Source organism: Musa acuminata, chromosome BXJ2-9 (genome assembly GCF_036884655.1).
Source record: "Musa acuminata AAA Group cultivar baxijiao chromosome BXJ2-9, Cavendish_Baxijiao_AAA, whole genome shotgun sequence".
Taxonomy (NCBI): domain Eukaryota; kingdom Viridiplantae; phylum Streptophyta; class Magnoliopsida; order Zingiberales; family Musaceae; genus Musa; species Musa acuminata.
This window is the reverse complement of record NC_088346.1, coordinates 1562650-1584683: the sequence shown is the minus strand read 5'-3', so window position 1 is coordinate 1584683 and position 22034 is coordinate 1562650. Positions and strand designations below refer to the sequence as shown.

Genomic DNA, 22034 nt, shown 5'->3' with positions numbered 1-22034 from the left:
TTTTTATTTTAGATTTCCCTTTTTTTGATCTTTTTCATGCGGCTAAACGGGTAAACGAGTCGTAAACGTCATCGGGCGGAAGTGGCCGACCCGCACCCGCTTTACGATGGGACTCGCGACGATGAAACGGACGGCCAAGATGGAAGCAGCTTGAGAAAGGCCGAGAGTTCTGGTCGAACGATTTCTTCGTCGCCGCCAAGAACGAGCGAAGATATCGGGGGTGAGGCGTTGCCGATGGACGGGGCCGCGGAGGGCGCGGCTGGTGCAACCGGCGGTAGCGGCGGCATGTCCCACAAGGAGTGCGTCGATGGCATCAACAAGAGCCTCGCACGTTCGTTTCTTACACTCGGCTACGGAGAATTCCAATCCGTGATTACACTTTAACCTTTTGGTAATGTCTGTGGATGTTGTATCAGATCCCACGGTTAAGTTCCTAAGGGAGAAGATGGAGAAGGCCGGTTGCCCCGTGTGGCCGCGCCTGCTCACGGCGATCACCTGCAAAGGCCAGAGTTCCGCCGGTGGCTATTCCAGTGGCCGTGGGGTATCTTTAATTTGATATAGAACTTGACCCTTCTCTGTTGTGTTCTTTCTCGTACTCTTGGACAACATGTGGTATTGCTTCTTGATAGAAAGTGATTCTGCTTTGTTGTTGGACAGTGTCGTTTATTCAACAAGTGGAATTATTGACATTTGATTACGTGCTATTGCTTTGCTTTTAAATATGAGTACATCGCATGCTCAATTCGTGTTTTTAAGCTTTAGATGCTAGTCTTGAATAATATAGTAAGGTTCAACATCAAGATTTAGTCTTTTTGGTCGATTGGCTCTTTAATCATTCCCAGTCAAATTTTCATCACAGTTTAAATGTGCCCAAGGAGAACATTTTATCGATGGTCCATTGTAGTAGTAGATGAAAGCTTCGAATTTTATCTCTCCTTTTTCACACAAGATCAGCTCAGTCCTCTTTTTGGTTTAAGTTATTAGTGTGTGTAGTTCGAGTCTTGTTACTTTTTTTTTAGAACATAAATCTTGGAATGAAAGAACATAATACTTAAGAACCAACCAAATCATGAGGGACTAACAACTTGAGGTGCAGCTTTTTTAATTTTTAGTTGTATCACCATTGACCTTTCTTCTATTAGCGTTTCACAAGGGGAAGTCAGCACAAAGGCTTTCAGTGATCAGCAACTATTAGCACTTGATAGTGATATCAGCCCAAGGGGTACATTGTGCTGAATAAGTTGGGAACCACCACCTGTTGTTCTTTACATGATTAGAATCCTAAAGCATTGAAGTTTGAGAAGGGAATAATGCTCCAAATTTAATTAGAGTAACGTATTCTCTTCTCATGCACCTTTGAGGTTTTATGTCTTAGTAGCAAATGAAGGATATGCACAATTCCACATGGGCTGACTCCTAGAGGGATCAAGCAGTAATTTGAATGGAACTGTATTTCAGGTAGATGTGAAATATCATCCAGGAATTAACAAACCTGTAGAACATGATTAGGCCATCAGGTGTATAGAATTTCTAGAACATGACATAAAAGACCAATGATCGGAAGACCAACAGGGGAAGAACAATCACTAAACTGAAGGAAGCATGTCATAGTATCTATGAGGGAAAGTATTTGGGGGAGAAAAGTTGCCAATACAAAATTTTTAATCTCCTTGAAAAAAATTTAGAACTTTTATCTAAGTGATCTTTTGGCACTTGCTAGTGTAATATTATAGCTTACGTGACATTTGTTACAGGTTTTTTTATTATATGGAAGTATGGATAAAAATCTAGCAGTAGCCTCTTGCCAAAACCATCAATTAAATTGTTAATGGTCAACTTCCAAGACTGCTGCCAATGCGTTACCAACCATCCAACCTAATGCAAAATCGTAGTGAAGGCCAGATTAACTGCAAGCATGTGGAACATGGAACAAAATGTTCTTAGGTTGTTTATAATAGTTAGAATTTATGTGGTCCCAGAGCTACCTACAGTTGAACATCCAGAATTTGAGATGACAACTGCATCACAAAATTCTATAAAGAAAACTCATTTACTTTTTATTTACAAACTAAAAACCAAAATGTGTAATAATGCTATTAAATTGTTATGCATAACTCTTGCTTCAATGTTGGAAGGAGCAGGGTAAGACTTCTTAGATCATGTAATGACTTTCATCTAAATGGTTTGCCTAACCTAGCAAACTTTTATCTGCCTGTTCCATCTTTATACTTAGAGAGTTTCTTGTATTTCTTTGGTCCTGGTTTGCCTCTTTGTGAGTCTTACATCATTTGCCAAATCTAGTATGTTTCCCTGTGGAGAGTTCAGAATTGCCAATTGATTTTTGGGATTTGATTTGTAGAGCTTTTTCTTCATGTCTTCTGCAAATTTCAGAAATATACCATAGACAAAGGTACATTGTGGCTTGTTGTATCTGTGGGTCAAGAATTGTCTTGGTTGAATTTGGTGACTTTTTAGAATTGGATACTCATGCACATTGCAGTTTACATTGTTCCACTGCACTCTGTAATCTCTCAAATGAATAGCACAAAAGAGAACACAGTTGCAATTATTGCTGATAAATTTGTTCTGCAACTTTGTGTTCAGATAATATAAGAAGTCTTAGCGAGTTGTTTGATTTAATTAGCCTTTGTATTTGTCGATGTATAAAATAGACCATCTGAGTCTAATTCAACTTTACTAATTTTTGTATTTCAGATAACAATTTGTTGTAATCATATGACTTTTCAAGATGAGATAAATCAAGTTATTATTCATGAGTTAATCCACGCTTATGACGATTGCCGAGCAAAAAACATGGAGTGGACAAATTGTGCCCATCATGCTTGCTCTGAGGTACAGTATTACTAGGAGGCTTTAATACTTGCTGGTAGACATTTATGTAGTGTTGACCTTTCAGTCTGTTGCTGAGCATTGGAATGTCAGAGAACTGTTTCTTATAGTCTTTGATCCAGAGCTTATGCATCAAAGTTTTCAGTAGCATTCACAAGATTGTTTTTTCTTGAAAGTGAATGAATACTCTGACTTCTTCTAGATTCGGGCTAATCATCTGAGTGGGGATTGCCATTACAAGCGAGAACTGCTACGTGGGTTTTTGAAAATACGAGGCCATGGACAAGTGAGTTTATGTTAGAACTTGGAAAATCTATTGTTCAGCTTTTCTATTTAATGTAACAAGGACTAGCATAAACTTGTATATGTTGTTTTGTGAGATTTATTTAGATATATATGAATGTGTTCTAGTTCTCAATGCAGAGTGGGGCACACTAATTGATTTTTACACATGGTTTATTGAAAGTTGTTGCCTGCCCTGCACTGACCTTCACATCATTGTGGAGAGATTACGCTAGAGATGCATACTTCTCCAAGAACAGTCACTGATATTTAACCAAAATTTTGTTTGACTGCAATCACTTCAAGACGATTTATTAGAGTATAGTATTGTGAACCTATTCAATGTCATCGTGATACTTGAATCATACACAGTTTCACTTTTTTCCTTTGTTAGGATATCTGCTCAACCTAACATCATCAGCATCATTTTGTGAAATGAAACTTGAACAAGCACCATAATATCCCTTTTGAAACCACAGTATGGAGAATATCCAAGTGAGAATTAGGGACATGGACCTTGGTATTTATCATGAAATTTGTCAAGATCAGCATTATTCAGCATATGTTGATTTAGGTACATATGAATATACATGGAGACATCTATTTCCTGATTGTCACTGGAAAACTACATTGATATAATTTTTAACATGATCTTTTGTAATCCACTTTTCAATTTTTTACTTATTATTATCTATTTCTGAAGATTTTTCCTTATCATGTGTCTTGATTCCTGCTGTGACCTGCTGCTAGAAGTATCTTTGGCCAAATCTTTTTGTCAAGAGCCTTTTTTTCTTATTCTTGATTTTCTTCATACATCTATATTTTATGATTTTAATGCTTTCTTTTTTTGCAATTTTGTATTGATTGGTTGTCATTTGAAATTTGTAAAAACTTTAAAATAACAGTTGGCTGAGTACAAGAACTACCATTACTTCATCTCTATCAATCATTTGGAACTCAATATGAACTTTATGCAGATATTGGATTTTGTAGCTATATGGCTTAGTAAGCCCTACAAACTATTTTTACTTTGGATTTGTGATTATTTATCTATGGTCATGTCAAAAGCTGCTTATAGGGATTTTCTTGGGTAAAGTGAAAAATGTTGCTGACTTATCTCATTTAGTTAGTGAGCAAACATAGAAGAAAAAAAGAAAGGAAAAAGAAATAAAATAATATATATGCAAAGTCTTATACATCATTTGATATCGCCCCTAGCTTCATCGGGATGACAAAATAGCTTGTGCAAAGAGCTTTTCAGAAGTTTAGTCACTAGTAGAAGATTGACTTCTTTGAAGGGAGAAGTTGTCGGTGACCTCTCCAATCAAAGTACAAGAATCCTTGGTACTCCATTGAATGTTCTCGTATTTCATTCTTTTCTCTAAATGTCCATAAAGGTACTGTCCCAACAATTTCTTGTCCACCTCTTTCTCCTGCCAATTTAGATGTGAAAAAGTTTTGAAGACCCTGCACACACTTTCTTTCTGTATTCTTGCATAATGATAATGACTTAAGATATGATCAATAGTTCCATTATTATTATCATGACCATGACAGATGCAAAAAATCTGAAATTTGTCCTTTATTTTGAAAGTATTTATTCTGACTGGGTTTTGTTTCTTAGAGTGAACTAAACGAAGAACTAAGCTTTAGGAGTGGGGTTTTTCTGGATGAGTCTAGAGAGAACATATTAGACCACCAAAATTAGGACTTGTAGAAATAAAGAAATAAAGTCATCATGCCGATTTCATTGTGGGTGAATATCTATTGCAGGTGATTTGAGTGAATATCTAACTCAATATTAAGAAACTAACTCTATTGAGGGTGAATATCTGATAAAATTAGAGCACTTATGATTTCAATGAATGAATGCATTCTGACACAGATAAATCAGTAGTGATAAGAGACTGATAGCAGCCAATAAAGCATGGATATCATGTAAAGAAGTTGGTTCTATGAGGTTGTTGGACATCAACCACATCTTCAGCTTAGGATTTCGTGACCTCTGGTTTCTTATGGTTTCTTAATAGGTGATAGGCTTGTTCATGATAACTTGATGGTTTTTTATGCTGCAAATCGTGCATCCTACATATAATAAATGGGTCTTTATGGTCATGTAGATCGAATCCTCAAACCTTTGTGATAAGAACTTGCAACATTTAACCAAAACCTTATAAATGTCAGTCTGGATGGACTTAGGAAGTGCCACCTGTGTGGACAAAAATAACATCGAATCTGAAAGCAGAATTTACACCAATGCAACTTATGCATTGGACATATGTTCAACTTGACCCGATTGTTTCTTTATATATTTACAGTTGGATGGCAAGATCTTGGTTGAAGAAATATTTGCATAAGGTCAGGAAAAATCTATTTGATCAGTTTTGTTATCATTATATTTAACTAAAAAGTTGTATAAGAGAATGAACAAGCTTTCTTGGGATGTGAAATCAGTTGTAGGTTGCAAAAGCTTAACAGAGTTGGCTGCTCCTGTAGTGATGCCAAATTTCTTTAACTTCTAGTTATGCAAACCAACTCTTTCTCTCTTTTTCTTTTGTCCTCTTCATATGCTATTTAATACACATGAGAAATTGTTACCATGCTCCATGAATTAATCAACTATGTTGTCTGATGATTTTTCTACTGTCCTTGTTAATACTGTCAGCGTTGTATTAATCAAATAATGGCTACACTAATTGCAATATTTTGTCTCATATTTATTGGGGACACAAAGGAATGTGTGCGAAGGCGTGCTCTAAAGTCGGTTCAGAACAATCCATATTGCTCAGCTATAGCTGCAAAAGATGCCATTGAGGCTGTCTGGGACATCTGCTACAATGACACTTCCCCCTTTGACAGAGCCCCATAAGTTCTATTGCAATTAGCTTCACATATGAGAAGAAGATTCTTTTTCCATTTTCAGATGGATAATGCTGATGCTGCTTATCGTCGATGCAGGAATTGCTTCCTCTATTTATGGCCATTCGATAACTTCACAACTGCCTTCATTTCTTCCATTATTTTTTCCTTTCTCAGTCTACAGAGTGTCTGAAAGAAGAAAACCAGACAATATTTGATTTCATGTAGACCCAATTTAATGGATGCTACAGGGATCCTGCATGACAAATCACTCGAGCAACACGGAAGCCTTTTCTTTTTGGGGGGAAATGGAGACAAATAATAGTGTCATTAGTTTCTTAACTTATGTTTCTATTACAATCTGCATATGAGAGTTGCATTGATGTTGAACACTGCTGGAACTTATAGTTCGATATCTGATGTTGTGGGTTGTCGCCATGTTTCTCTTTGTTCGGTATTACAATGCGTCAGTCTGCAGCGGAAGAGCACTCTTCCAATTGAGCAGAACATATATTCTATCATCAAACGACTTCCATACAACCAATTTGATGTCGCCCATTCTCGGTGCCGCTGTCGATGACCAATGCGGGCCGGGAAGCAGCGCCCACCGGGGGACCAGAGAAGAGTTTCCACCGGCGAGATTCGGCGGCGATGCTAGCGACGACGACGAAGCAGGGTCCGCGTGTCAGAAGGTGAGCGGGTGGCTCGCCTTGAAGCATCGCCGTAGCGGATCCCGCGATTTTGAAGAAGAAGAGCAGTGTTTGGCGGCTGTCGCTGCCGCATGCTTGTGGACTCCGGATCTCCTGTTTAGTTTGCTGCAGAATCACACGTAAAATTCCACGACGCACCCAAAGACAGGTGGCGCGACCAGCAAAGCGGATACGGCCATCTGGCAGGGGAGCGCTTTGTAACGCTGCCACGTTGTTGCCGGGCGCTCGCGCCTCCGGATCTGCTGCTCGGTTTCCTTGCAGGATCACAGGTAAAATTCCACAGCGCATCCAGAGACAGGTGGCGCCCCCAGGGCAGCGGATCCCGCGATCTGGGAGGGGAGAGCCTTGTAGCGCTGCCACGTGCTTCGGATCTCCTGTTTGGTTTTCTTCAGAATCGCAGGTCAAATGCGGCACTGCCGCGTGTGCTTGGTGCCTCGGGATCTGCTGTTTGGCTTGCTGCAGCATCGCATATAAAATGCCGACAATTTCCTCGTTGCTGTTTGGTGTTATGTTCGTTCTTATGAATCGTTGAGATACTGTTTACAGGAAGGGAGTCGCAATTTGACGTTGACTTGACCGTGGACGCCGTCGGTCAGACGTCCGGTCAAACTCGATTCTATTTGCCACAGTTTCCTTTATGAAAAAAGGGAACAATCGAGAGTTTGAGAGGGAAATTGGAGCTTTTATTTGATAATTCATTTTTGATTATTTTTTTCATTTATAAAATTATTCTAATTGATAATTCATTAGTAATGACATTCCCAATATTAAGTTATTAAAAGATGAAAATATCTTATATACTAAATAAGGATCAAAATTAAATTTGAATTATTCACTTAAAATGGTTAAGCATATGCCAAGTGGCATTTTTCAATCAGAATATTACAAAATATTTAATTTTTTCTCTTAATTTATTAAAAAAATTAATGAATTAAGAGAAACCTGATCTCTACTTTGTCTAGGAGTAGAGGTCGGAAAGCTCGAACCTCATCTGTGCCTAAGGCATAAGGCATAGAGATCGAAAAGTTTGACCCTCCTATGCTCAAGGTAAGAAGGTTGGAAACCTGACCCTCATCTTCACTAGAGATGAAGAGGTCAAGAAACTCAACCCCCACCTTTACTTGAGGCTTAGAGGTCGAGAAACCAAATCCTCATTTTTGCTTAAGGCTAGGAGGTCAAGAAACTTGAATCGCACCTTCGCCCGAGTCATGGAGGTTAGGAAAACCCGACCTCCTCCATTGCCCAAGCCATGGAGATCGACAAACTCAACCAAGTTGAGAAGAGATAGGGGACAAGAAACATAACCCCATCCGGTCAAGGTGTGTCCCTCAATGATACAAGAGGTAAATCGATGATGAATCGCCACTCGTAGTGCTCGGGTATGATGAACTAGAAATATTAGATGAACTAGGTGTACCATCGGGTCAATGATAGATCAAAGATATGACAGCTTAATATGTCGTACAAACTAGATGTCACGCTTTGGAATCCTCTCACAAGAACCTCGAAACATGCCTTAGGGGAGACAAATGATAGGGAGTATCTTGTTAACCAATGTTTTTCTAACACGTAACTGTCCCATAATATCCAACGTAGAAGGAAAAAATGAATATTACCGTTCATTTGTCTTCTCACATGAGCAAAAATTCAAGACAGATAGTTATAGGCTGCCCCACAGTCAATGAGAGGTTGTTGAAGGTAGAAACTATATTCCTATAAAATATTTCATAGAATATTTTTCCTATTTACAATTAAGTATAAAAACTCAATCTTCAACATAATACAAAAAGATGACATTTTTTACCGTTCGTGTTCATATATATATATATATATATATATTTTTTTTTTGAATGGTTGATGTGCATGAGTCATAAACTCTCTTCCAAGATATTACTGACTGTGACTAAATTCATGAATTATTCATTCATGCTAATATCATACATCATATCTATTTTTAAAATATAAAAGATATTACCTATCTTAGTCGATAAAGAAATTGACACTAGAAAAATCGAATCTCTTTTTATTTATGATAATATAGTCAATCATATCCATGGCCCCATTTTCATTTATGATTGTAGTCACATTAGCCATAAATCACCAAAAAGAAGATGGGATGATAACATATGCCAAACAAAAAGTCATAAAGTGAAAGAAAAGAGATCACCAAGCCAACCCCTCCCCCTTCAATGCTCATGCTCTCTTCCGAAGGTTTCCCAGCTAAAGCATTTGCCTTCCAATATATTCCCTCAATCAAAGAGACATCCCATTTCTATTACTCCTCACCACCACCCAGCCCAAACGTGCACCAACGTAAGCTCCACACGGATCACCACATGCGATTTCTCTGCTCCACCCGTCGCGACCCCTTGATATGCCATCGCGGTGAATGGGAGAGAACCCCGTGGCCCGTCTCCGTCCGTTCCATACCACCTCCTTTACCAGTGCGATCACTGAAGGAGACAAGGGGACCCACCGCGGTCTTCGGCGAGCGCCCAGCGAGAGATGACTTCACTAACTCGGCTCTACCCGTTTTCCTACCCATCTGCGGATCACCGGCACGGCCACTCGGGCGGTGATCGGGGGCCACGTGGGCCCGCACGTGGTGGATCTACGAGAGCAATTGGCCACTTGGCAGCCAAGTGACGCCATTGTAAGATGTGGCGTAGAGGTGGAGCAAACGGGCGATCCGTGGGAGGCCCATCCGGTCTCTTTCATCCTCTCCTCTCCCTCCCTCCCTCCCTACTTCTCTACTAGTCTGCCTGCTGCCTGCCCACCGCTGGTGCTGCAGCTGCCGCCGTTTCTGCTGCGCCCGTTCAGCGAATTTAATAGATCTGCCGCGCCTCCGCTTATTTGCCTTCCTCCTCTGCCCTCTTCTGTTCCTCTCTTAACAACTCCTCCGCCCATTAATATTCTTTACTAGCACAACCCAACCCTCTCTCTCTCTCTCTCCCCTTCTTCTTCTTCTTCTTCTTCTTCTTCTTCTTCTTCTTCTTCTTCAGATCTGGATGCGGCGCTCTCATGTCGCTCCGCCGATCCCTGAAATGGCGGCCCTCCGATCGCAGCCCCTGTCCGCCGATTTGGATTCGGCGAGATCTCATCGTCGCTTGATCTCTTTTGCTTGATCGGTCTCCTTGGTGTGGAACTTCTGGAGATCGCAACCCCCTGGAAGATGAATCCTCTGTGCTGCATTGCGCCCGTGTCGCTGGAGCGGGGCGACCGCGGGGACCCCTCCCAGGTGGGGACACTCAAGGCGGCGAAGCCCCCGCTGGGGGCCGAGAGCCCCTCCGGGAGCTTGTCCAGCAAGAAGCTGATCCAGGCACCAACGATACCCTCGGACTCGGATGCCGCCGCGCGCCGCGAAGCGGCGGATGAGGCTGCAGCTGCGGCGGGGTTAGCGGAGGGTGGGGATGCTAAGAGTGGCAGTGGGAATGGGGCGGTGGCGGGGGTTCTTTGGAAGTGGGTGAACTACGGGAAAGGGTGGCGTTCGCGGTGGTTCGTGCTGCAGGACGGGGTGCTGTCGTACTACAAGGTTCATGGGCCGGATAGGGTATCGGTGGGGCCCGCAGCGTGCAAGGCTGGGGTGAGGGTCATCGGCGAGGAGTCGCTGAGACGGGTGAGGAAAGAGCAGCAGTGGGAGAGCGGTAGTTTCGTGGGTTGGGGGGCTGCAAACCAGTGGAAGCCATTTGGGGAGGTACACCTGAAGGTGAGATTTCGGGCTGCTCTTCACCTCTTATGTTCGCTACTACTGAATATTTCGCTCTTACTCGATAAGTCGATATGATTCTTGAGGTATTCTATTGCTGTTGAATCGTGTAGTTAAGTTTTCTTGATGCCAGTGGATTTTAAGTTGCAACAAGCAGCGGGGTCATGACATGTTATTTTGTGTTTAGACATGATATCATGAAACTGTTCCTTCTGATCCCAATCTCTCAGGAATACGGGTCTTTGTAGGATCTTTATACTGTTTAGGTTCACTGAAATCACGATTTATTTCAGCAGATGCGGCAAAATATGAAGTTCAAGTTCTTTTGAAAATTAGATCAGTAAAAGCATGGGTGACAATCTTTAATATCAGAAATGGTTTATACATGAACTAGATGATAATGATGTTGACCCTGTTAATTATGTGGTTTCTTCTATAAGCTCATTTTCTTAAATTGTTGTCTGATCTCCCGACAAGCTAGTTTCATCCTCCCAGGGAATCACATTCTCTTTCTTTCTCTTCTAACTTATGAGGTTTTAGCAAAATGAAAATGTTAATGCCCTATTGGATGTGTGTTTCACTGTTGTGAATGGAAGGGTTAATCACTACCTTGATAGTCCTTTATCTAGATATTTGACCAAAGAACATGTCACTCAGTAGGATATTGTGATAGATCATACATGCATAATAATTTCAAAAGTACAATAACAACAATTTATAGATATGAGATGGGTTGCAATAAACTATTTACTTAAAATATAGTATATAATTATTTTTGTAAAGATTTTATGATGCCTTGAAAAATAAACTTATGACAAAATTCCTTTATATAAAAAGTGCTGAGAATTAGTAAAGAAAGGAGTTTGTAGTGGATACATTATCGTGGCCAAATACATAAAGGATAGAGTAGTTACTTCAAAATTTTGTAGAAGATACATTGTTGGTTACTACGGGGTTGCACCAAGGTTAAATTGACTCCTTATTGTTTTTCATGAACAATTAAATGTACTTCTGACCAAAGGTAACATGAGGAAAAACCATTTAAAGATGCTATGAACACAGGAGAATTAACCCTGTTTTAATGAGTGAATCAATTAAGACTTCCAACTTGAAGAGAGGTAGGAGGCTTAAAACCTCATTAGGAGAAAGAACTGTTTGCTCTAAATTAGACTATTAACAAGGATTAAGATCTCTATCTGGTACTAATACTGGTTGATGGTCAAACCATTATGACGTCAATATCATACAGTATATGGATGTTGGTAAGGGCTGATACTCGTTCGTAGTGGTTGGATGGACCACTACAAATAGAGAAAGAGAGAGAATAGGAGATGGTGGAGGAAAGGAGGAGACGGAGCAGTGGTCCCATGTGATGGAGGAGAAATGAGGATGTGGCGATATGGATGAGCAGAGGAAGAGTGAAAACAATGACCGGGGAGATGGTGATGCAACAATGCAGCAGAGAGGAGGAGAGGCGGCAACGGGGAAGACTAGAGGAAAAATACATTAATGGGTTCCATATTGGGCTGTAGATTGTTGCTTAACACCACTTGATAATGGCCTAGCTTAAGTTTACCAAGTGGTAAGATAGGTTTAGGATTAGACTGAGTGAAATTGCTTGGTCTTTGCACAAGTCAGCAGTATCGATCAGTGTGGTCGGTTTGTAAAACAGTACAAGTGATATTATCTAAAGAGAGCTCATTGGTGGGAAAAGATTCATGGAGCTAACGTAAAATAGTTGGGACATTATGTCTGATTGTTCATTCGCTTTTCAAATTACATCATTACTTATCTTTTTTGCCACAATCTTGTACAACAAGAATGCCCACAGATAAGGGAGCTTAACCATATAAGTTGCCTGTAGCCATGCCAAGAAAAATGTAAATTCAAGATATTCATATCTCAGGCTAAGCAAAGAAAAAAAGAGAGGATACCAGTATATTAGCTATAATTTTGAAGGATTTCTTTTGTCTTTGTAATTTAGTTTTTTCGCATCATTTTTTCTGCTGTGTCTTCCATGATTATTAGTCAAATTATACAGGAAATTCTGGGGCTGTAAGATAACATCCTTCCGGTTATCTATAGTCCTATTAGTTCTTCCTTTGCAAAATTGAGCTTTGATCATTGTGCGGTTGTTAATCAGATATCAATCTGCTAAAACAAAGACATCTTTTTGAAGATGGAAGGTATTTCCCATTCATGAAATTATGGTTTATGCTCTATAGCAATATACAATTTAGTTCTTATATCTTCTAAATTTTGCCTCAACGATCCATCATAACATTTTCTACAATACATGAATAAGTTGTACGGTCAAGAAAACATCCTTCGAAGGCAAGTGTGTTTTCTTTCTAGGTCCTTGCATAGCAATACCTATGGTATTGGCATAATTTTTATTGATCAGTAATAAAATAAAATAATCAAAATAAACATGCTTACTCTTGCTTCAACCTATGTCCATTGTGGTATTTGTTTGGATCCTGCTATGATCTCTTAATCCATTCAAAACTAGTTACATGGTCTCCTATTTAATATATATTTTTTATGAGTGCACAGTGAAATGATTTTTCAGGTTACTTCAATTCGTGCTAGCAAATCAGATGACAAAAGGCTGTATATTTTTACTGGCACGAAAACTCTTCATCTACGGTGTGATTCTAGAGAAGATCGAACTGCATGGATTGAAGCTTTGTTGTCTGCCAAAGAGAATTTTGCGCATTTGCTGACAATTAATGCATCTGAACCTTCAGTAGAAGTTACTGTCTCGACTGACAAGCTGCGAGGAAGACTGTTGCAGGAAGGACTGAGTGAATCAACAGTGAAAGAATGTGAGTCTATTATGCTATCTGAAATCTCTGAGCTGCAGAATCAATTAAAGTCTCTGCAGCAGAAGCATCTTATTCTGCTTGACACATTAAGGCAGTTGGAGGTAAAATTTCTGAAATTTTATAAAGAATGGTATACCACTGTTCAAATAATTTGCTGGTAGATATAAAATGACTCTGAGGCTAATACATTGGCAATGCAACATAGAATAGGAGGGTTTTATTTTCAATTAATTGATACAATAATTAGTTTGATAAGTTTCTCTAATTTTGCTTTAAATCAATATTCTGCCAAAATAAATTTACCTCTTTTTGATCATTTGCTATTAATCAGAGCTCTTGTTACTTTTCAATAAGATTCAATGATATAGCACCTGAGAAGAAAATTTACAGTATCTAATGCCATTGGGTGCTTGAAGTGCTTTAAAACTGTTCTTTTTGTGTTTAACATTATTCATCAATTGGTCCTAAAATGAAGAAGCACAGCATCATATAATGTTTAACTTGGTATTTTAAATTAGGATCAGAAGTGACCTGTGGGAAGAATCAGGATCACAAGACTTCAAGCAATAGATAAATTGGAGGATATGGATTGGAGGATCAGGATTTCAACCAAAAAGACTTCGGAATCATTTAAGAGTCGAGATATACTGATTCGGAAACAGGAAAACAGAAAAATATTTAATGATCTATAGATAAATTAACAATTTGTTTCTCTCTTACTGATTATTACAGCGGATATACTATTTAGTAATTATTTTTAGAAACAGAATATTAAACTTTTAGTGATTATTTAGCTTTGCTTCTATTTTTTAATTTTTTTTTTGAAAAATTGAATCTAACTACTCTTTTGAAGTGAGAAGAGAAAGACTATTATCTTTCTATAACTTTATGGATTCATTTCTATTTTTATTAATCGTTTCACATAATAATTTCCTTATTTTTTATGAACTTTTAGTAAATAAATTTTGAATGTTTTCTGATTGTCCAGCTCTATATTAAATTTATGTAGTTTATGTTTTTATAGAAATTGGCAGTTAACACTTCTATGTTTTTAGAGACTAATTTTATTAGATGTTTTTATTTTTGATCTGATATTATATTCTATTCTGTAGTTTTTAGTATATATTATTTGTTTATACTTTTTTATTTGTTATAAATTATCATATGCATTCTTATTACATTTGATTTGCTATTTTTACATTGTTTGTTATCTATCTTCATATTCTCTATTTTTTCTATGTTTCTACTAAGCCAAAATTTTTCTTTAATCTTCTTTTCTTCTGTTCTGATCTCTTTTCTTTCCTTGTCTTCTCATTCCTTCTCTTCTTATTTCATTTCTCTTTTCTTCTCTTTTATGTTCTCTTTTTTTTTTTTTTTTTTTTTTTTTCTTTTCTTCTACTTTTCCCTTTTCCTATTAATTTCCCTCCTTGTAACTGGAGATGCATGGATTCATGTGGAAAGCACAGGGATAAAAGGGTGGATGAGTAAATGGGGAAATGGACATAGGGGCATGGATATGATGTGGACAAACCAACACGAAAAATTAAGAAAGAACATAATATGACTTGGAAAGGGCAACTAGATATTATATTATATGCATATTTATGTATAATTAATTACTGTTTCTTATGGGTAAATATTTGCTTACTATTATTATAATTGTATAGCGAGTACCCTTATTGCTGGAGTTTTGTTCATGCAGACAGAGAAAGTTGAATTGGAAACTACAGTGATTGATGAAACAAAGGAACGTGAAGCACATCTTGGACTGATGAATGGAAGATTTAGCGGTTAGTACTGTTTATGTCTCCTTGATTTGTGATATTAATACAAGAAGTAAAAGCATAAATTTATGTTATCTAGTGTGTTGCTTGTTTCCATATCTGTATCATCAACCATTGGTTAGTTTTAGTCCTAGGTAATGTTGGGATCTTGTTCCTATCTTACATGAATCTTTGTTCCAAGCTGCTTATGTAACATACTGAAGCTTTTGAATTTTGAGTTCTAAATTGAGTCAGTGACTAACTTGTTCAAACCATTTGTCCCGCTCTTAAAAATATCTGTCTTATGTGATGAATATTCACTTGTTGATCCCTAAATTCTTTTCTTCTAGCTGCTATATCCTAAATGCAATGGTTTTTTTCCAAAAATTTAAATGGTATGCATTCTGCATTCTGGAACACTTATTGCCATCAAAATATGCAAGATTCCCTATTCATCTGTGGAATAATAGAAATAGCATACAATTTAATTACACAGAGACGAATGGAAAGAATTTACAAGTTGCTAGTGGGACAAATGGTTTGAACAAGTTAGTCACTGACTCAATTTAGAACTCAAAATTGTAGTAGAAAAGCATGATGATTTTATACAGTTTATCAAAATTAAGTGGCCAAATTATTATTATTATTATTATTATTGTTATTATTATTATTTGAAAAAGTAAGCGGCGAAGATAGGATTCGAGCCCAAGACCATACGATTAACTTTTTTATTTGAAAAAGCTTTAGTTAATTTGGAATTTACAATTAATTCTTTTTTTAATGTTAAATTTCATATTTCCAGTGATCATGCTGTTTTTACCCTTCTTGTTTATGTTAGACATTTAATTGGTAGCTTTACCATTTTACCTTACATTTTCATGTTTTATGCCCGAATTATACACCTTTTACCATCTGATATTGTAATAAACATAACTAAACTCAATTTTTGTTTAGACTTGTCTGTGCATTTCCTTTTTGAGAACAGTCCTCACTTTTCTTTTGTGCAGATTTCTATTCAGTTATATCAGAGGGAACAGCAACTGACTCTGAAGCTGATAATGAAAGTCAAGGGGCAGATGCAGAAACAGATGAAGATGATGGCATGTACTTTGATACTAGAGACTTCTTATCTTCCGAGTCACTTAGAAGTGCTTCATATCGTAGTAGGGAAGTTATGGGTAATTGTTGCACTGGGTCAACATGTTGTACTGAATCCTACTTTCCCGACAATATTCAAGATATTAGTACAGGAGTTCAAATGATTGAGTATCCATATGTTAAGCGGAGGAACAAATTGCCTGAGCCCAAGGAAAAGGAGAAACCTGTTGGTTTGTGGTCAATAATCAAAGAGAATATTGGGAAGGATCTTTCTGGAGTCTGTCTTCCTGTTTACTTCAATGAGCCACTCTCTTCTCTGCAGAAATGCTTTGAGGATCTGGAACATTCTTACTTGGTGGATCGAGCGTTAGAATGGGGAAGGCAGGTATGGTTACACATTTAATTTCTTTTCATTTTGGTGAAATACACTTTTTGATTGCTTAGGAGAATGTTTGTCTTGGTCTTTTATTTGGAAGCCTTAATTCTTCAGAAATTTTATTCTAGAAGTGTAAGCATATTACCTGATCATTGGTCTTGACCAGGACAATTCTTCGTACAATATCTTATCTACAAATTTTTTATTGAATCTTCAGTGGAATGGGTTGTTGGTTATACTTTTAGATTTTCTTTACTGTTGGCGAGAATCTTTCCTACAGTCTTTCATGTGATTCTAATATATCAAATAATAATGAAGAAACTTCTTACGTGGTTAATTGCACCTTTTAAATAGTTATATTTTGTTTTTTTTCAATTATAGTACCATAGAACAATATTCTCACTTTTGTATGCATTAATATTTATAATAAACCTGTTTGAGGTCGTCTCTATACATGACGGTAGGAGTGTCCACTTAAGTCTAACAGATGCATAAGCAATAATTATTAAGCTGATAGTTGATCATTCATGTCATAGTATCATGTACACAAAACAAAAATGTCGCATTATATCCTCATCCAATGAATCTTAACATATATAGGAAGATTCATACATTCTTATGATGGTTTTGTGGATTTGATTGATCCATCACTTATTGAAACATTTATGTTTGTTATCTATTTGAGTATTTGTCTGACCAATTAAACTTTTGTTAAAGCAAATCAGAAGCTATTTGGTTAATTTATGGCTAGGTAAATACTGGTCTGTATGGTGTATGTTAATCCATATTTTCCCTGTCGAAGCAAGGATCGGTATTGAACCATATGGTCTCATACCGTCAGTATATAATCTTTTCATATTTTCTTCGAGTGATTCTGGGTGGTACAGATCGTTATACTCTATTACACTGGTACCATACCAGTCCGGTAGATTACCGAAACTGATATCAGAACAAGATTTAAATCCTTGCTAGGTAGACTTGCTTTTGTGTTAAAGATAGTAAGATTGCACAAACTGCAGCACTGACGACTAAAAATTTCCTAGGGCTATTCGGTAGGCAAATGAACCTTCTTTTGGAACTTTTTAGGTTTATTTTTTTCCAGGTTGGTGCAGTGAGGTACTCCTAATGTGTAAAACCTGCTATGAAAATTACCTCTACTTTCATGTAGGTGCATATTCCAAAAAGACAACGTAGTGCTGGCTAATAACAATGTTGCAGGCCTTAGGAATACCAAAATTATTCCCTTTTTTCACATTTTGTATAGTCTATTTCATAGATTTGAACCCAGGATGACAAGTCGATGGAATAATTTTATGTAGGTGCATTTTGTCCATTACAGAAAGTACTAGATGAAGGATATCATCCAAAATTTAACCGATATATCTTGCGACACATGCAATGCCATATTTTGAAAGTTTCCTCTTTAGGAAACACCTTCAGTGCAACATAAGATTATCTTCCCGTGTGTTTTTCAGACAACCTTTGATTCGATGAACTACTCCATATTGAATTATGGCTTTGATGGACTATATTTTACCATAATTTATTTGGTCCCTCTCTAATTAGCTCTAAGACCTGACGTTTTAGTGTAAACTGGGTAGTATCATTTGTGGTAAGGCCTCTATTACATATGTTTCTGTTTGTAATCATGTGCAAATCTTCTCTCTGCTTATCGAGATAAAAACCTTGTAGATATGGTTGAAAGTCTTCTGGTTGCCACATGCAAGGACTTAATGTGGTAGTGGAAAGTCAGTTTTAAAATTTTACTAGATCTTCATTAGAGCCTTCTCAAATTTGATTTATCCAGTGTAGCCCATGATATGTTGATAGGAAGCAGCATGGAAGCTGTGAACTATATCTTCTTAGTTGTGGTACCATTCTTAACTGTTGTCACATTTATCCAGATCTCTCATTTTGCTTCTGATCCTGCAGAATGGTGATCATGAATGCTTGACGGCAATAGTGCCGGTAGTGATTAGAATGGTTGCTGCAAATATTGTAATGTTAATTCAAACTATAGTGAATACGGTTATATCTCTTTGAAACATCCTTAAATTTTATGTTAATCGAAACATCCTTAAGTTTGGAAATAGTTCTAGCAAAGAACTGACAATAGACTATCAAATTTCGGTACCACTATATCTGGCAGACTTTTAAATTTTATGTACTAATAAAACCAACATTATGTAGCTTTAGTTGCTGGTTTAATTAATCATGGCTATTATGAGACTCCATTAACATAATCTCCATCTGCCTGACATAGTTATATATAAGCAATGAAAGATTTTGTAAGAAATGCACTCTTTGATGTCTATGAATATATTTATTATTGCTCGAATGCTGATAACAAGGAAACAAGATGAACATACTGCAGGGAAACAGCCTGATGAGGATTCTTCACATTGCTGCTTTTGCTGTTTCTGGGTATGCTTCGACAGAAGGCCGACAGTGCAAACCCTTTAACCCTCTTCTTGGTGAGACATATGAAGCTGATTATCCAGACAAGGGCCTCCGCTTCTTCTCTGAGAAGGTTTCAGTTTCTCTTTCCTCAGCAGTCGGTCTATGTAATAATTAATTATGATGGATATGCCCTCTCATTATATTTCTAGTCCTTGCATATCATTCTTTTCTGTTCAACAAATGTTCTTTTAATGCTTGGAGCACTACAGCATTGTCATGAACATCACATTACTGGTTTTAGTAACATATGATTTTCTTTCAGGTGAGCCACCATCCAATGATTGTTGCTTGTCACTGTGAAGGTAGAGGATGGAAATTCTGGGGTGATTCCAATCTAAAAGGAAAGTTTTGGGGCCGATCTATTCAGCTTGATCCTATTGGGATCTTAACTCTTCAGTTTGAAGATGGAGAGACATTTCAGTGGACTAAAGTCACTACTTCAATATACAACATAATTATTGGAAAAATCTATTGTGACCACTATGGTACTATGCGAATAAGGGGCAGTGGCCATTACTCCTGCAAGCTCAAATTTAAAGAACAGTCCATCATTGATCGTAATCCCCATCAGGTATTTTTACGATCTTGCAGATGTCTGAATCCCGAAACACACTTGTCACTAGTTCTAGCGGCATAAAATTGTTGCAATATCTTTATATGCAACTGATTGTTTTCATCACGAAAATTGGGCTTGTCTTGATATAAGAAGTAATGGGATTACTGCATAAAAAACAGTCGATAAGCATTGGACCCAACAATGATATGCAAGTTATTCCAAGGATGGCATGCTTCATCATATTAGAGTGATACGGATTATTCTATTCTGATTCTAGTAGTTCCTTGTTTATATATATCAATACATTTGTTCTGATATTTATGCTATTGCATGAAAGGTGCTTTTATATCCTTGTTTTAAAATTTAGATGATTGCTATTGTGATGGTTTCACAGTTGTTTTGTGATCTGTCATATTTATGTCTTCTTCACCTCTCTGTCTACTCAAGGAAATTTGTTTTGTTGTTCAGGTGCATGGTTTTGTGCAAGATAATAGAACCGGTAACAAGGTAGCTATGTTGATAGGTAAGTGGGATGAGGCCATGTATTATGTGCTCGGAGACCCAAGTACAAAGCCAAAGGGTTATGATCCAATGTCAGAGGCTGTGCTGCTTTGGGAACAAGACAAGTCTGTAACACAAACACGATACAACCTCACACCATTTGCTATTTCATTAAATGAGTTGACACCATCCTTGATGGAGAAGTTGCCCCCAACTGACTCCCGCTTAAGGCCTGATCAGCGGCATTTAGAGAATGGTGAATATGAGCTGGCAAATGCAGAGAAACTCAGGCTGGAACAGTTGCAAAGACAGGTATTTTGTCACTGCTTCGACATGTAGAACTATTCCCCATCGTGTCGCATACTATGATTTCCATCTGCATTTCTTTTGCCTTTGATAATGATTTTAGGTAACCGCCAGTTTTTCTTTTCTCACTTTGAAATTTGTCAAATCATGCTACCAGGAAATTTGATACATTTAATATAGGAGTCTTGGACAAACAACGGAGATCCATTCAATAGCAAACTAGAGAATAGTTGAATCAGAAATATGATTTACTACATGGAGTAAGCCTGTTAGTTGGAACTAAATTTAGCATGCGTTAGAATTAATTATTTATGATATAGGTGAAATTGATGGATTAAGTTATGATAATATGGGCGCTTTGATAATTAAGCTGTAATATGGACATGGATTTGTCAATAAAAAAATAGAATATATAACCCTTCACATTTATGTAGTGTTAGAATGTGCCTGCCATCCTGATGAATAATAGGATATTCCTAAATTTTTCATAAAGAAAGAAGGCACTTTGATAATTCAACACTTCAAAAATATAGAGAAGAAAATAGTAAACTTCATGCTAATGGATTGGCATGACTTTGAGCATTTTATCTTTGCACAATTTTTTTTTGTTAAGAGACAGGTTGACGTTGGAATAAATTTGTCATTGTTCATAGGCAAGGAAACTGCAAGAGAAGGGATGGCAACCAAGGTGGTTCAGAAAAGATGTGGAGGATGACTGTTACCAGTATGTGGGTGGATACTGGGAAGCAAGAGAGGAAGGAAAATGGGATGGAATTCCAGATATATTTGGTCAGGGTGACACTTTGTTGAGTACAGAGTAATATGTTTTTCTACCTTCCATGTGTAAGTAGTAAGGAAAATTAGATGCACAGTAATTTATAATTAGGAGGATGGACTTCTCTTTTGTGAAGCATCAGATGTTTGAGATCAAGATTTCACTATCATCAATTTTATTTTAGATATTCATCTTGTTCATTAATGATATTAAATCTAATCCAAGATCAAGACTGTAAGGGAAGCTCAAAAGGCAAGGTTCTGGGTCACGAGAGTCATGACACAATCTGTTCCCGAGAGACTGGTAAACTTTATTATCAGAGGTCTGGATCACATTGTTCCCATTTTCACACAGTGACAAAAGTCGTATGTGCTGTTCGTAGTTGCTTCTACCTTGTTTGTAGGTCCACTCAAAGTCATCTACGAATGTGGAGGTTGGCTGCGACAGGGCTTGGGTGCATGGGGAAGGCAGTGTATGTATATGCTAAAGGCAAAGGCACAGCAAACGATGTTGCTTCCAAAGAACAGTATCGGCAGCCACAAAAACCAAATGCTTATGAAGCTGGCTTCTACTAAATAGTCAAACTGGAAAACTCTTTTATTTCTTGGAACATTTAGGTTCCAGCCTCATGTATTCCATTACTCTTAACACCTTGCTAGCCTAATCTTCTTACAGATTGGTATTTTGATTCTCATCTCCTCAGCAACGACCGTACTCGGACAGCAGTAAAGAGAAGAAAATGCCATGGCGGCAGAATTTGCAGTTCCCTTTCTCAGGAAGGACATTACACATCCTTATGCAGGTTTAACTTCACTGTGCGAAGACTTGGTGGCCCTTTCTAAGTTGAAGTCCTGCAATAATGGATTTTGTTGCATTGTTTGTTTGTCTAGATTCCCAGACACGGCAGCTAGAGAGTTCAATACTAAAAAGCTTCGACGCCCTCCGCTTGCCGAGGCTTCTTTAC

General features: G+C 37.7%; 2 protein-coding genes across 3 annotated transcripts; both read left to right on the top strand.

The window, feature by feature from the left end:
- Positions 1–54: 54 nt before the first annotated feature.
- Positions 55–6429, top strand: LOC135622331 (mitochondrial inner membrane protease ATP23-like). The gene is made up of 5 exons (XM_065124092.1): positions 55–331; positions 417–541; positions 2716–2853; positions 3053–3136; positions 5867–6429. Exons 1-5 carry the CDS (start codon positions 235–237, stop codon positions 5999–6001), a joined length of 579 nt encoding a protein of 192 aa, XP_064980164.1. The 5' UTR covers positions 55–234; the 3' UTR covers positions 6002–6429.
- A 3025-nt stretch (positions 6430–9454) lies between these two features.
- Positions 9455–21257, top strand: LOC135622328 (oxysterol-binding protein-related protein 1D-like). Of its 2 annotated transcripts, none has more exons than XM_065124087.1 (8): positions 9455–10407; positions 12980–13336; positions 14938–15025; positions 16006–16481; positions 18847–19002; positions 19195–19503; positions 19957–20301; positions 20949–21257. In XM_065124087.1, the coding sequence occupies exons 1-8, from the start codon at positions 9874–9876 to the stop codon at positions 21114–21116; spliced, it is 2433 nt and encodes an 810-aa protein (XP_064980159.1). In that variant the 5' UTR covers positions 9455–9873; the 3' UTR covers positions 21117–21257. The 2 variants fall into 2 exon arrangements, with proteins under 2 accessions (XP_064980159.1, XP_064980160.1); XM_065124088.1 differs by having other exon boundaries at positions 10300–10407; positions 12964–13336.
- Positions 21258–22034: the final 777 nt, after the last annotated feature.